A 14,742-nucleotide genomic window follows, 5' to 3' on the forward strand; every position below is an offset into this window, starting at 1 on the left:
GAGCGTTTGCACGTCGCCCTGCAGGCTCGTGGAAGTGTCCGTCCAGCGCAGCGTCCTGCTTGAAGGACGGGGGCGACTATGTGAGTCTGGGGCAGCTGACGTCCGGTCCTCAGATGGACAGAGGCATCCTGAAGCTGCAGTACACCGGCGGCCATCGCTGTCCGGACGGCAGCAACAACCGGAGCAGCATCATCCGCCTCCAGTGCGACAAAGACAAAGTGGTGAGAGACGCTGCAGCCTCCAGCTACACACCTCTGGCATTATTCAGATTAAACAGTAATCGCATCTGTTTGGGATTAACGGCTCCAGGAGCTGCGAAGGACACGCAACTCCACTCACGTCCTTATTCCCCAAATGATGCTGAATGTTTAATTTTATTCACAGTAGAATTAATATGTGCAAACGTATTCTACGTCTGAAACGTTTACTCGCATAAATCGTGATTAATCGGATAAATCGTGATTAATTGGATAAATCGTGATTAATTGGATAAATCGTGATTAATTGGATAAATCGTGATAATCGAATATTGAAATAATTGTTAACTAATTTAGTCACCGATTAATTGACTGGAGCAAAAAGACTAAAAAAAGGCCATTTGTGTAAAGAACAAAATATTCAGAGCCAAAATGGTACAAAATATATGCATATTGCATTTAAAATGAAATAAAAATAAAAAAAAACATTTCTGTATATATGTTCTAAACTCTCAAAGTGCTAGATTTAGCTTTATCTGGCTCAAAAAAAACAATTATTAATACAAAATAACCCATGTGGGTTTTTCACATGTTAATATTAGGAATATATTTTTGTAGCTACAAATGATAAAGGAATGGTGTCACTACATTTTAGGCCATAAAATGTTTATTTTTCTTATTCAAAAATTGAATTATTGATTATTTGCATTTTAATGGACTTCTAGTATTGTATAAAAAGGTTTGAGTGGTTAAATGAAAAATTGCAGAATGTGCCAATTATTTGATTAATCGTTAGAATAATAAATTCCTAAATTAATCATTAGTTGTTGGTTTTTTTCCCCAGTTTTCTAAACAGGGAGTAAAAAAGCATTAAAATGTGGCTGTTCTCTTGTGTCCCACTCAGGACTCCAGACCCATCCTGATCTCGGTGATAGAGGATTGCATCTACACCTTCCTGTGGTCGACGGCTGCCGCCTGCCCTCTGACCACCAGCCAGCACTCCGACTGCAGAGTTACCAACCCCGCTACAGGTCATTCTAACAGCGATGCCCAATCTAATGAAAACTCAGAATTCAGTTTATCAGAACGGTGCAGCAAACTGGCAGTTGCTGCACAAGGTTTTGTGCTTAATATGCACAAAACTTTGCTGATATTAAGCTAATCTATCCATCCTTACACCTTTGTCCCTCAGTGGGGTCAGGAGGGTTGCTGGTGCCTCTCCAGCTAACGTTCTGGGTGAGAGGCAGGGTCACCTGGACAGGTCGCCAGTCTGTCGCAGGGCAACACAGAGACACACAGGACAAACAACCATTCACACACACACATAGGGGCAATTTAGAGATACCAATTAACCTGACAGTCATGTTTTTGGACTGTGGGAGGAAACCGGAGAAAACCCACCATGCACAGGGAGAACATGCAAACTCTATGCAGAAAGACACCAGGCTGGGAATCGAACCCAGAACCTTCTTGCTGCAAGGCAACAGCTCTACCAACTGTGCCACTGTGCAGCCCGTGATATTAAGCTAATGTAAAAAAATTTATAATTCACAACTGGTTTGTTTCCATTAAATAAGAAAGTAAGTTAAAATCACACGTGAATACGTTTGTTCACATAAGTCATCCATCTTCCTCTGACCACTTCCTGTTGTCTTCTTCGTCTTTTCCGCCAGCATCAACATCCTGTTGTTTCCATTGCAGTTTTGTGAAAAACACAAATTTCAATACAGCTGTTAGCTTAGACAGCCTCCATGCCAAACTGCATGGCTGCAATGATTCATGCAAAAGTCGCCTCTGGTCCATTTGTGCTGTACAGCACACAGGCAGACGTTTTGTGTTAAATATCTTCTTTTATTATTCTTAGTTAATCTAAAATTTTAATCAGCTGCAAGCCATGATTATCAAAATGAGAAGAAAATAAATGCTTTGCGTGGGTCGGTTTGTTCATTCCCACTGTACATATCATCAGAGATGATGATATGTAACAATGTTCTTGTTTTAGATTTGATCCTCACATTTTTCCCATGTTGATTATTTCTGCCTCCTCCAGGTCACTTATTTGACCTGAATCCATTGAAGAAATCTGAGGATTACGTCGTCTACGATCACAACCAGCCGCAGAAAATGTTTCGCTTGAACATCTGTGGGGAAGTGACGAACTCTGGATGCAGTGCGGGAACCGGTATGTGTCGAACTGAACGCTTAGACGGCCTGAGAGACAGAGAATTACTTTAATTTTTAACAAGAAAGTAAAGAAATAAGGTTATTTATTGAACAATCCTGTCTCCTGTGCTCAGATGTTTCCAGCCACTGCTGGTGTACAATTAAAATATGTCCTGCTGGTCTCACCTGGTTACCGTTTACAGAGTTTCTGCGTCATCTCTGCGTGCAAATACATCAAAACCCTCTGAAATTATTATCCACTCTTCAACTAGAAACACAAACCTGCAGCACATGAAAGTAGTTTATTACAACCGCTGGAGTGCTTGGAGATGTTTAAAATGTAAATGTTTTATACGAGGATGTGTTGATGTTAACTTGTGTGTGCAGCCGTCTGCATTAAGGGGGGAAACACGGCCGTCAGCGGCGGCGAAGCGAGCACCAGGCTGACGTACAGAGATCACGTGTTGGAGCTGACGTATGAAGGAGGCAGTCCCTGCTCTGCAAACCCCAACCTGAAGCACAAGACCGTCATCAATTTCATCTGCAGGTATTTTTCCTGCTACTCCTTAATTTATCATTATTTTTAGTAGATTTTCTGTCTGAATTAGAGCTGCAACTAATAAATAATAATCGATAATTTATCATTATTTTTAGTAGATTTTCTGTCTGAATTAGAGCTGCAACTAATAAATAATAATCGATAATTTATCATTATTTTTAGTTGATTTTCTGTCTGAATTAGAGCTGCAACTAATAAATAATAATCGATAATTTATCATTATTTTTAGTAGATTTTCTGTCTGAATTAGAGCTGCAACTAATAAATAATAATCGATAATTTATCATTATTTTTAGTAGATTTTCTGTCTGAATTAGAGCTGCAACTAATAAATAATAATCGATAATTTATCATTATTTTTAGTAGATTTTCTGTCTGAATCAGAGCTGCAACTAATAAATAATAATCGATAATTTATCATTATTTTTATTAGATTTTCTGTCTGAATTAGAGCTGCAACTAATAAATAATAATCAATAATTTATCATTATTTTTAGTAGATTTTCTGTCTGAATCAGCTGCAACTAATAAATAATAATCGATAATTTATCATTATTTTTAGTAGATTTTCTGTCTGAATTAGAGCTGCAACTAATAAATAATAATCGATAATTTATCATTATTTTTAGTAGATTTTCTGTCTGAATTAGAGCTGCAACTAATAAATAATAATCGATAATTTATCATTATTTTTAGTAGATTTTCTGTCTGAATTAGAGCTGCAACTAATAAATAATAATCGATAATTTATCATTATTTTTAGTAGATTTTCTGTCTGAATTAGAGCTGCAACTAATAAATAATAATCGATAATTTATCATTATTTTTAGTAGATTTTCTGTCTGAATTAGAGCTGCAACTAATAAATAATAATCGATTAATCTATCGTTTATTCTGAGGATTAATTAGATTTTAAAAATCGGCATATTCTGCCGCATTTAACTGCTTAATCCTTTTTTTAAACAATGTAAGAAAAACATTAAAAGATGGAAATAGACAATTTGGTAACCATTTTAGTGCTTTAAATGCAATAACAGCTTTTCTTTGGTGAATTTGAACTGGGTGAAACTGAAAAAACGCCTCTTGAGGAGTTTTGGGTAAAACTTGTTCACAGACAAAGATTTTTAAATCTTGAATGCAAAATGTATATTTATTTTGAACAGTTTTGGCTGCTCTGAATATGTTGGATTTTTTGAGAAAATTGCCTTATTTTGAGTCTGTTTACTCCAATTAATGACTAATCGATTACTAAATTAGTTGACGGTTAATTGCGATTAAACTGATTAATTGTTTTAGTCCTTGTCTGAATTAGACTTAAGACTTACAAACCATTATTTTTATTATCAGAGTTGAGCCAAAGTTAGCTTACTGCCATATTGGTGGATAAAAACATTGAGGCGTCATGACGATTCTATTATTCCCTCTGGTTCTGGATGCTCTGCAGCTGGAACCTTTTTTTAATCCTACTTTTTCCTTTTTGACCTTTGGAAAGTAATGTTACATAACCGTGGCAACAAATCCCAGGTTAGTTGAAACAGAAGCTTCAGTTATTCAGAGAGGAGGAGGAAGTTGAAACCATCTTTTCCATCCATCATAATGCCAACAATCATATCCCCAACATCTCTTTATCCATAGAGCCAAACTGAAAGGAGCAGCAAAAGCAAATGGGGTGAATTATGGAATATTGTCTGGATATTGAGCTGTTGGCAGGTCGTGACGGGTATGAGATTATCATACAGCAACAGTCTTCAGTCAGAGGCTTCTTCGAATACGCTGCAACACTGACTGCTACCGGAGCAGCATCACAATTCACAAAGACTTTTTGACGATACTTGGAAGAAATGCGTCACAAATACATTTAATTTCCCTTTTGGGATAAACTCAAGTTGCAGCCACGACTTCCTGTTTCTCTGGGATCTGGTGGCTTTTTTTTTATTTTATTTTTTTATCTTGACACCATGCATATTAAAAGGAACTTTTATAACAACCATTAACGTTTATTTTTCCCTCTGTATGTGATTGTTCAGGCCGTCCTACATGAGCTCCACCTCAGAGGAGCCGGTCTTCATCAGCACGAACGCTGAAACGTGCACACACTTCTTCTCCGTCCACACAGCGCTGGCTTGTGAACAAACTGTACGTGTTTCATGGTTTAGGTTTTCTGGATGATAAATTATCCCATATGTTATTGTGTTAAAAGATAATATTGTTGTTTTGAGACTGTGGCGATGTCATGACAGTTCAACTGTCATCCTCAAAGCTCGGTAAACTTTCATTTCTAGCAAACATTTTACGTTGGAACTGGAAGGAATTTTAAATCCCCAAAATAAACAAACAAAACAACAAATAAATTCAATTCTTAAGTCTGTGTAAATTAAACTGTCCTGATAAGGCTACTTGAGACCAAGTGATGAAGACTTTTGTCATCCAGCTTTTGGTAGAAAGAGAGAAAAGAGAAAGACGATGAATCATGCAAATCATAATTTGATTTATTTCTTATTACGACAATCTTATTTCAGATCTGTTTTAAAATAAAAATCCAATTTAATTTGAATAGTATTGACTGTTAGATGTTATGGCTTTTTGTTTTCTAGAAAATTATTCACCAAACACTGGAACTTAATGTTGTCACTGCTTTAAAGTGGGGATTTATCGCAGTGGTTTAGTGGATGCAGCTGTGCTGTGAAACGTTCTCATTTTAATTCTTTTTATGTGATTTATTTAAATCATTAGGTGACCTGTTCGGTCCACAACGGCTCCTCTCTAATAGACCTGTCTCCTCTCATTCACCGCACTGGATACTACACGGCTACAGGTGGGTTTGCTCAGCTCTACCTGCTATTTAACTCATTTATTTGCCTCTTTAACTCGGCCGTCTTCTCCATTCCTGTCCCATCAGATGATGAAGTGGACCAAAACGACAACTCTCCTGACTTCTACCTGAACCTCTGCGAGCCTTTGAATCCCATCCCCGATGTCACCTGCCCGCCTGGAGCTGCAGTCTGCCTGGACCCCGATAACGGGCCACCTGTGGTGAGGAGTCTGGCACCTGATCTGGTTTTATACCAAAATAAGCCGAGCGGCCATCATCAACACTCATTCTGTCGTCGCTTTATTTATAGAAATCTTTCAGCTCTGTAAAGAGGGAGTGCACCGATGAAACGACCTTCGTTTCTGTATTCACGTTATTATTCAGCTTGAAAAAAAATCACAAGACGTTAAACTAAAAATACTCAGAAATTAGAGTTTCTAATAAAATGGCGCATCATGACTCAACATTCCCGAGGTTTTTGAAGCAGCTCGTTCTCCTGACACCAAAAAAACATTAACTTATTTATGCTTCATGATTTTTTTAAAGTGTTAATTGGAGTTAAAAACACATAAATGCAACTTAAAGTTTAGCTTTGTCTCTTATTCTGTAATTCTGTCTGTTGAAGGATATCGGCCGCTCAACCTCTGGCCCACAGATGAACAACATAACAGGTGAAGTGTTCATCACCTACCAAAGCTCGACCCGGTGTGCAGCAAATCCTCATCAGAACTACAGTTCAACCATCGTCTTCACCTGCCAGAAAGGCTTGGAGCTGGTCCGTCTGCTCTCTCTCATCAGAAATGATCCCATCCTGCCTCCCCGTCTTTAATCTCTGAATGTTTTCCTCCAGGGTTCCCCTCAGATGCTGAGGCTGCAGGGCTGCGTCTACCTGTTTGAGTGGGCGACTCCCGTCGTCTGCCCAGATGCGACTCAGACCAGCGGCTGCCAGCTCAAAGACTCGCAGCTGGATTTCACGTTTGATCTCAAATCTCTTTCCGGCGAAGTCCAGGTGAGGATCGGCGGCTTCGCGTTCCGGTTCCAGTCTGCCTGGATTCAGAGATAAATACCTTTATTCTGCAGGTGAGCGGCTCCTCCGGGACGTATCACATCAACGTCTGCGGCTCGGTGGCGGAGAAAAGCTGCAAGCAGAGCGCGGTCTGCCTGGTTCCGGGTTCTGGCTCAACGATGCCCGCTTCGTCGTTCGGCATCAGCAAAGCCATGGCGATGGACTTCAAACACGAAGACCAGGCGGTGCTGATGCACTACGGAGGAGGAGATCCATGCCAAGCCAGTACGAAGACGCTTTGCTCCTTTATGACACAAAATCATAGCTTTATAAACTATTTTTTTTACAAAAAGAACCAAAAACTATAAAATATTTTTAAAAGAATTGTTGTGCAGCATTAAACTAAACAAACAAACTTAAACTCTGGTATTATAAATGCATATTTCAGGTGCTTAAAATCCTTAAGTGCTTGATTTCTGTATAAAATCCTTGAAGGTTTTGATATCCAGACTTGACAGTTTTATAATAAAGTGCAATCTAATTTGGAAAACATTATTTACAGTGGAAACCAGATATTTTCATACACCTAATAAAAACACATAAATGTTTTTAAAATCCAATTAATCGTTTTTTTTTTAGGTCAGTTAGAATTACTAAAATTAATTAAATTTGCTAAATGGCAGAAAATATTTTCAGAGATTTTTTAAGTAACTTTATCTAGTGTGTTTGTTTACCTTAACACAATATTTATTATTCCTAATGACTCAGTTATTTGTATTGTAATTAGAATATTTTTTGTTAAAATTGTCAGATTTTTAGTGCATTTGTGAAAGAGACATTTCAAAACATAAAACTTTGCTTTATTTTTGTCTTCATAGAATGTAGAAAACTGACATAAGACATTATTATTAGCAGTAATAAATAGGTGAGTTTTAAAGAATTAAAACTTTTTTTTTTATCTCCAAACTGCAGTGCTGGAAAGGTTTGACAGCTTATCTTGAAAATGGTTTAAAAGTGCCTGAATTTTACCGTCTGAAAAGTGTTAAAACTGCTTTTCCCTGCAGCAGGCTGAGCGTCACTGTAGCAGAAACATCTGTCTCCTTCCTGCTGATCAAAACGCCAGAAACCAGTTAAAGAAGCAGCTTTTGTGTCTTCTAGTGACCACCAACAATGAGACGTGCGTGTTCCCGTTCACATACATGAACAAGTCGTACAGCGAATGCACCAAAGACGGAAGTATGGATGGCAAGAAGTGGTGTGCCACAACTTCCAACTACGACAAGGACCAGAAGTTTGGACAATGCAGAGAAGGTGAGAGTTTTTCACTCCCGAACGGCGAGAAGGTCGGGACGTTCTTTAACGCTGCAAAAATTAAAACTTAAAAGATTTTCAAATCACATAACCTAGAGTTTTTAAATTTAATTTTTAACAGAATTTGAACCAGGTGAGGCGAAAACTATTCCACATCTGTAAATGTGATCTAATTAACACCAGTAAATGTGTAACAAAACTTTATAAAAACAAAAGCATTTAAAATCTTTGCGCCTTTTGTCAACATGAAGTGAAAAGAAAACATTGCATGTTTTCAATTTGATTTTTACATGCAAATCCAAATGTATTCAGCTCCCTTAACTTGAGATCATCTAAATAAAATCCAATGCAACCACTGTCCTTTGTAGTTACTTCTGTGAAATACTCAGAGGAACAATGGGATCGTATCAGAGCGGCCTAGTCCAAGTTTAGATTTCTTGTTTTTGCAAGACACCATGTCTCAATGTAAAATTCTCCTCTGTTTTCTCTTTCAGTTCCAACCTCTGCGAAGCGTCAGTCGTCCATCCTCTTCACCTGCGAACACTTTGCAGGCCACGGCACCCCGGAGCTGCTGTCCGAGACCAACGGCTGCCTGGCCACGTTCAAGTGGAAAACCAGCGCCGTCTGTCCTCCAACGAAGATGGAGTGCAAACTGGTGAGCCAGCATCATACGTTCGACCTGCGATCCATGTCGTCCCGCACCAAGCCGTGGAAGTTCACCAGCCAAGGATATTCGTAAGTTTGTCATGCCTTCGTCTTTTTAGGTGTTTGTGTTTAAAGTTGACCTATGAACAGGTCAGAATAGGCCTGCAAAGCGTGTTTGTTGCATTGTTTTGCACAAAATCGTTCTTAGATAATTAAAATTTAGTTCCTCCAACTCAACGTTTACGCTTGTACCTGAAAATGGCTGCAAACGGATGCACAGAAATGCAACCTTACATCATTGAAAAGCATTAGTGGAACCTCCTGCACAACCAACAAGAATGCAGCAAGTGATTTCTGGATGGTCAGTCAACAAAAAAACACTCGTCTTTTCCAGCAGCCGTTATACGGTGGTAAAACCAGCTGACCAAACACACTGGAGCTCAGCTTGGGTTGCTAGGTGACGGAAGGTTTTTGAAATGGCTCATTTTCCAGACACCCCAAAATATTAGCGTATTCCCAAAAAATGGCAGGGTATTTGTTTTTTTTCAGGTATTTGTTTTTTGTTTTTTTAAAGCAGTTAAGACCCAAATGGAACAACAGAAACATTAAAGCAGTTCATTTTGCATAACTTTAAATATTCGAAAATCTTTTCAGCTAAATTAAGAAGTATTTCCTGCATGCTTTAGATCACGTGTTTCAAATTCAAGACCTGTGGACAAAATCCGGCCCACTGTAGCTATTTTGTGGCCCAAAAAACGTCAACATAACAGTTGTATGCTTAATTCAAAAAAGGTTTTTATCTGCATACCAAATTCCTTAATTGTGAAAGGATGTTAAATATTATTGAATTTTAGAACATTTAATCAAATAGAGAGGAATCTGTGACATCTTAAACGTCTCACGACGGTCTCTTTGAGGACATTCGTGACCTTGATGTGACCCCTGGTTTAGGCGATGGTCCACTTTAACATTTGTGCTTTAAATCGATGAGTGATTAACAGACCTCTGCAGAACTTAATGACTCACTGATGAGGTCCAGTTCATTTGGAAAAATGTTCGCACCACTCCGACATTTCGTCACAATTAGAAACTTTAGTAGATTTATTGGCGTTTCATGTGAGACATTAATTCAAATAATTTAATTAAGTGGAATGAGAAACCTTTTGGCGAAAGCCAACTGTTCATGGCTTTCACTTCTAAATACCAAACTAACAGGAGATTGTGACCTTTGAACCCAAACTCTTCATGGCAGTCTGAACAGCCTAATTCTGATCTTTTCACAACAAAAAAATCAATTGATGCCATTTCCATATGTAGAACTACATCATATCCGATAGTTTTCAAAGCATCTGCAGTCACAAGCTGTGATGTCACATTTCAGTCAACATTTATGTCATAATTTTGCTACAGGAGAAGCCAGACGCAGTAAATCCAGATGTAAACAACGGGCTGAAGCTTAACCCTATGCAGTCGCTGCCCGCCGTTCGGCTTACAAGCATGTGACGCATTAATAAGGCTTCGTAATAACACTGACGGCATACCGAGTTTTCATTTCAACTCTGTTGGACAGCACGGACTTCAAACTTTATAAAAGTGGTGTTTTTATATTGGTTTTGTGGTTATTTACTTCAAAAAAAAAGCCAGAAATAAGATCGATCATTTCCGCCTTATTTTGTGGGGTCTAAATGCACCACATTTTGAAACAACCAATGAAAATGTGTTGACTGTCTGTTGCTAGGTAGAACGAATACACGCAGAGAGAGACGAGGGAGGTGGGGGGGAATTTGGATACGGCAAGAGACAAGGGTGTAGCGATGCTGTGGATTTTACTAAGAGTGTTTTCGATGGGACTATAAGTGTGTTAGTTAGAGTTTGTGGTGTGTGAAGGGTTATTAGTAGTTTTGCTAGCTATCGCTACATGGCTTCATGGCTGACGAACTGAGAAGAGAGACTGGGACGGCCATTTAGACCTCGCCTTCAAAGGCTTAACGTCCTTAGGTTTTTATTCTTACATGTTTTAAGTCTGAGTGATTAATGGAGCGTTTAGCAACATTGACGATATAAATGTGGATCTCTTCCTGCAGGTATTACTTCAACCTGTGTCAGGGAATCCATGGTGGGCTGACCAGCTGTCCAACGGGGGCGACGGTGTGCCGACACTCCAAATCCGGACAGACGGAGACCCTGGGTTGGGCTTACACCCAGAAAATGGGCTACACTGGTAGGAAACGTACAGACGATACCTGAACAGGAAATATTTTCTCTCAACAGAAACATTTTAAAAGTAGTTTTTGAGCCACGGGTTCAGCTGTTTTTCTAAAGTTTTGTAAATGTCAAGCCTCTTCATCAGTTTTGCGTCCCTCTGCAGATGGAAAGATAAGCGTGAACTATTCAGACGGAGACGATGTGTGCGGTAACGGTTTGAAGGCCAAAACGCTGATCCAGCTGAGCTGCGGCTCCACTGTGGGTCACCCGTCACTCCTCAGGTAAAACACAGCAAACACGGATCTTACTCTACTTTTACCTGGAAAACTGTCAGACATTAGACATGTCACGCTAAGTCATTATCTAAAATATTTATGTTTTGGGACATAAGAGGCTGATTTGTTCAAATCAGTTGTGCTATCTTGGCTTCTACCTGTGATGCTGCAGGCAGTAATTTCCAGATCTGTAGAAATCTGGAAAATATTTCACTCCTTCATGACTTTCATCTCTTCCTCACAGACTTATTTTCTTATTCTCTCCTTTCTTTGTGTCATTTTCTTTCCTGCCTTTTTCCTATCCTGTCTTTTCTTCCTTTATTGGTTTCCTTATTGCTTTCTTTGTTTTTTCCTTTGTCTCTTTTTCTCCTTTTTTCTTTCTTTCTTTGTTTTTTCTCTTATTATTTTTCTTTAAAATATTTCATGTCCTTCCTTTCTTGTTTCCTTTTCTTCTGTAAAATGTCTTCTTTTTTCCTTCACTCCTTTAATAATTTGCATTAAAGTGTTTATGAACATTATAAAATAAACTCTCTCCTCTTTAGCTCAGAATTTATCTCATATTTCATTTTCAGGATGTTTATTATTAACTAAAACTGAATCATTTCCTCATAAATCTTCACCTGATATTTCCTCACCGTGTCTGAAGTTTCGCCTTCATTCACTGTAAATATGAACGTGAGTCTGTTGAGTCCTCCATGACGGTTTCTGTTCTGCGCGTGGCTCAGGGTCGACACGGCGACCTGTGAGTTTGTGATTGGCTGGGAGACTCGCCTGGCCTGCGCTGTGAAGCAGCAGGAGGTCCATATCGAGAACGGGATGATAAAGGTTCCCGACACCGGAACCAGTCTGAATCTGGGAGAACTCTACACCAGGTAAGTCAGAAGCTGAACAAAGATATAAACATCTCTAGTGTTTCTGTTTTAGCTTCATCTGGTTCAAATTTTGTTTAAAAAAATATCTTATTAAGCATCTTTTCTATCAAATTATTAATTAGTGAATCTAAGGAGTAATCAACAGAACTTTATACCGTTTAGATGAGTCAAGCAGAAAGATTTTCACATGTTTTTAAAACATCAACATGATAGTAATTTAAATAATTTTTTGTAAAGTGCTTCAACACGACAGTTGCTCTGAATTGGTGCTATATATATAAATTAAATTGAAGTATTTTTAGCATTAAAAGTGCACTAAAGGAATGCTGAAGTGTTTTTGTTTATTTTCTGCAATAAAATGTTTATTTTCTTATTTAGTAAAGGAATTAAATTGTTTATTGCACCTTTTTATGAATTTCTAATATTGTTTAAAAAAGAACTAGATGAAAAATCTGCAGAATGTTCCAATTGTTTTTATCCGATTAATCAAATTCTAAAACAATCGTTGGTTGCAGCCCAGCATTAAATGTGGAAACTATTTATTCCTGTCAGAGCGCATCAGGCGTCTGGCGACATCCGCACCAACGGCGACCGTTACATCTACCACATCCAGCTGTCCGGCATCACCAACAACTCCCTGCCCAAGTGCCGTGGTGCAAACATCTGCCAGGTGAAGCTGAACGCAGACTACAGGCGCAAGATCGGCTCCTCTGACAAGGCCAAGTATTACATCAAAGGTAATTTATGCGATTAACACCAAAACCTGCCATTGTTGTAGAAAAGCTGGTTCCTCAAGTTTATTTGGATCAGCAGCATATAAATGCTAATCTTGTTAGCATTGTGATTAGCCTATTTAAAGCTCAGCATTGCAAAGTTTATCTAAAATAAAGGTGTTCAACTTTGGATCCGGCACAAATCTAAAATCTGAAGTGTCAAAACTCTGGAGTTTTAAGTGAAGGCTGCCAAGAATTTCAAGTTATGATTAGTAAAAAAAAACAAAAAAAGGCTTTCAGAAGCACTTTGATTAATCTGCTGAAAACACTGGAACAGCCACTAGAAAAGGAAGACATGAACTCCTCACTGTGGCTCAGAGTCAGGAAAACTTTTAATCAAACATCAGAGAAAATCCTGAAGAATGTTTGGTCTTTTAGACGAATGTATGAAGCAAACAAAACAAGTTATTAGCAAAGCTGTAGAAAGTCTTTAAATGTCAGGTCTCAGGTCTTTTCTTGGCGTCTCCAGGAGGAAACCTGGACGTTCTCGTTCCCTCGGACTCGAAGTGCCACGGCGAGGAGAACAGAACCGTCTACTCCACCATCACCTTCTACTGCAACCCGTCGGTCGGCGTCGGCATCCCGGAGTTCCTGCGGGAGACGGACGACTGCCAGTACCTGTTTGTGTGGCACACAGAAGCCGTGTGTGGGCTGATGTGAGTAAACGTCTCCTGGCCTCACGCCTTCGAGGGTTTTAGAGGTTTTACTCAAACGGAGGTCGATTCCCTGCAGAACCGTCGATCGTCAGACGTCGGACGGCGACATGGATTCTTCCCGCCGCAGCCACACGTTGGGAATAATGCTGACCCTCCTGCTGGTGGTTCTGGTCGTCTGTCTGCTGGGATATCTGCTGCACAAAAGAGAACGACGGTTAGTCCTGTTCAGTCCACCTTAATCGACCTGCAGTTCGTTTGTCTGGGAAGTCCAGTTTGTTTATTGAAAACGAAAATGTAAACTCTGAGGATTTAAAAGCCAACACTGCATCTTTAATACAAAAAACTTTTTTAAATATTCGCTGTTCTGTAGGTGTGAATGTGTAGTTGAACTCATAAACTCTGGTCCACCTACAAACCTCAGTCTCTGTTCGGTTCAAGTGAACTCTGGTGCTGTTCGAGTGCCAAGCGGACCGGAGACCGCGTACCTCAGCTCAACACTGCGTCAGCTCAGCGCATTTTTGATGTTTCCAAAGTCTTACTCTGTTTCTTCTTCAGAGGTTTTCATGCAGCGCCCCCACAGGCGAGGAGGGGAACAGTTTTTTTCAATCAGTTTGGTTTGACTCTGTGTGAAAGCGAACCGTACCAGATGAAAGTTAAACAAATGTTAAAACTTTGGTTCCAGTATTTGATTATGAGGCTGTTTCAGGTGTGAAAACAGCCTAATAAAAAAAATCAGTTTTTGTTTCTTCTCTCTCGTCAAACATTCCCCGTCTCCTTTCAGGGAGCTTGTGATGCAGAAGGTCACCGGCTGCTGCAAGAGAGGAAATCAAGTCTCATATAAATATTCAAAGGTTCGTTCTCGTCGCCTTCACCAACGCAGGACTTCTCAGTTTGCTGCTGCTAAATCCGCCCTTTGACCCGCAGGTCAACACGGATGAGGAAGGCGGTGAGGAGGAGATGGAGTGGCTGATGGAGGAGCTGGAAACTCCTCTGTCTTCCTCCTCGCACCGCGGGAGGAGTAACCATAGCAACGGCCACATCAGGACCAAGCCGGTGAACACGGACGGGCTGCGCTCGTTCTCTCTGGACGAGCAGGACGACGACAGCGAAGACGAGGTGCTGAGCGTCCCGGGCGTCAGAGTGCTGAAACCGCCGGCGGCGTCCAGGACTCAGCGCAGCGCCGTCCTGCAGGTCAGAGGTCACGCCAGTCGACTGGCCTTTTTTTAGAATTAGAATGAATAGATTTGCCTTTATTGATAAGACACATT

The 14,742-nt window shown here is 39.7% G+C and overlaps 1 protein-coding gene across 1 annotated transcript in view; it reads left to right on the plus strand.

Moving 5' to 3' along the window:
* igf2r (insulin-like growth factor 2 receptor) overlaps positions 1-14,742 on the plus strand; it is a 44,190-nt gene that overhangs the window by 26,227 nt on the left and 3,221 nt on the right. The window contains exons 31-50 of the mRNA XM_008397211.3: positions 25-221; positions 1,102-1,228; positions 2,248-2,379; positions 2,748-2,907; positions 4,947-5,055; positions 5,653-5,734; positions 5,819-5,952; positions 6,357-6,506; positions 6,582-6,740; positions 6,812-7,022; positions 7,896-8,048; positions 8,543-8,783; positions 10,778-10,914; positions 11,062-11,179; positions 11,899-12,045; positions 12,598-12,782; positions 13,288-13,474; positions 13,551-13,688; positions 14,256-14,325; positions 14,399-14,665. Of these exons, the coding sequence (XP_008395433.2) occupies positions 25-221; positions 1,102-1,228; positions 2,248-2,379; positions 2,748-2,907; positions 4,947-5,055; positions 5,653-5,734; positions 5,819-5,952; positions 6,357-6,506; positions 6,582-6,740; positions 6,812-7,022; positions 7,896-8,048; positions 8,543-8,783; positions 10,778-10,914; positions 11,062-11,179; positions 11,899-12,045; positions 12,598-12,782; positions 13,288-13,474; positions 13,551-13,688; positions 14,256-14,325; positions 14,399-14,665 (3,104 nt within the window). The remainder of the gene's footprint in view (positions 1-24; positions 222-1,101; positions 1,229-2,247; positions 2,380-2,747; positions 2,908-4,946; positions 5,056-5,652; positions 5,735-5,818; positions 5,953-6,356; positions 6,507-6,581; positions 6,741-6,811; positions 7,023-7,895; positions 8,049-8,542; positions 8,784-10,777; positions 10,915-11,061; positions 11,180-11,898; positions 12,046-12,597; positions 12,783-13,287; positions 13,475-13,550; positions 13,689-14,255; positions 14,326-14,398; positions 14,666-14,742) is intronic.

This window comes from Poecilia reticulata, chromosome 21 (genome assembly GCF_904066995.2).
Source record: "Poecilia reticulata chromosome 21, P_reticulata-male-v2, whole genome shotgun sequence".
Taxonomy (NCBI): Eukaryota; Metazoa; Chordata; class Actinopteri; order Cyprinodontiformes; family Poeciliidae; genus Poecilia; species Poecilia reticulata.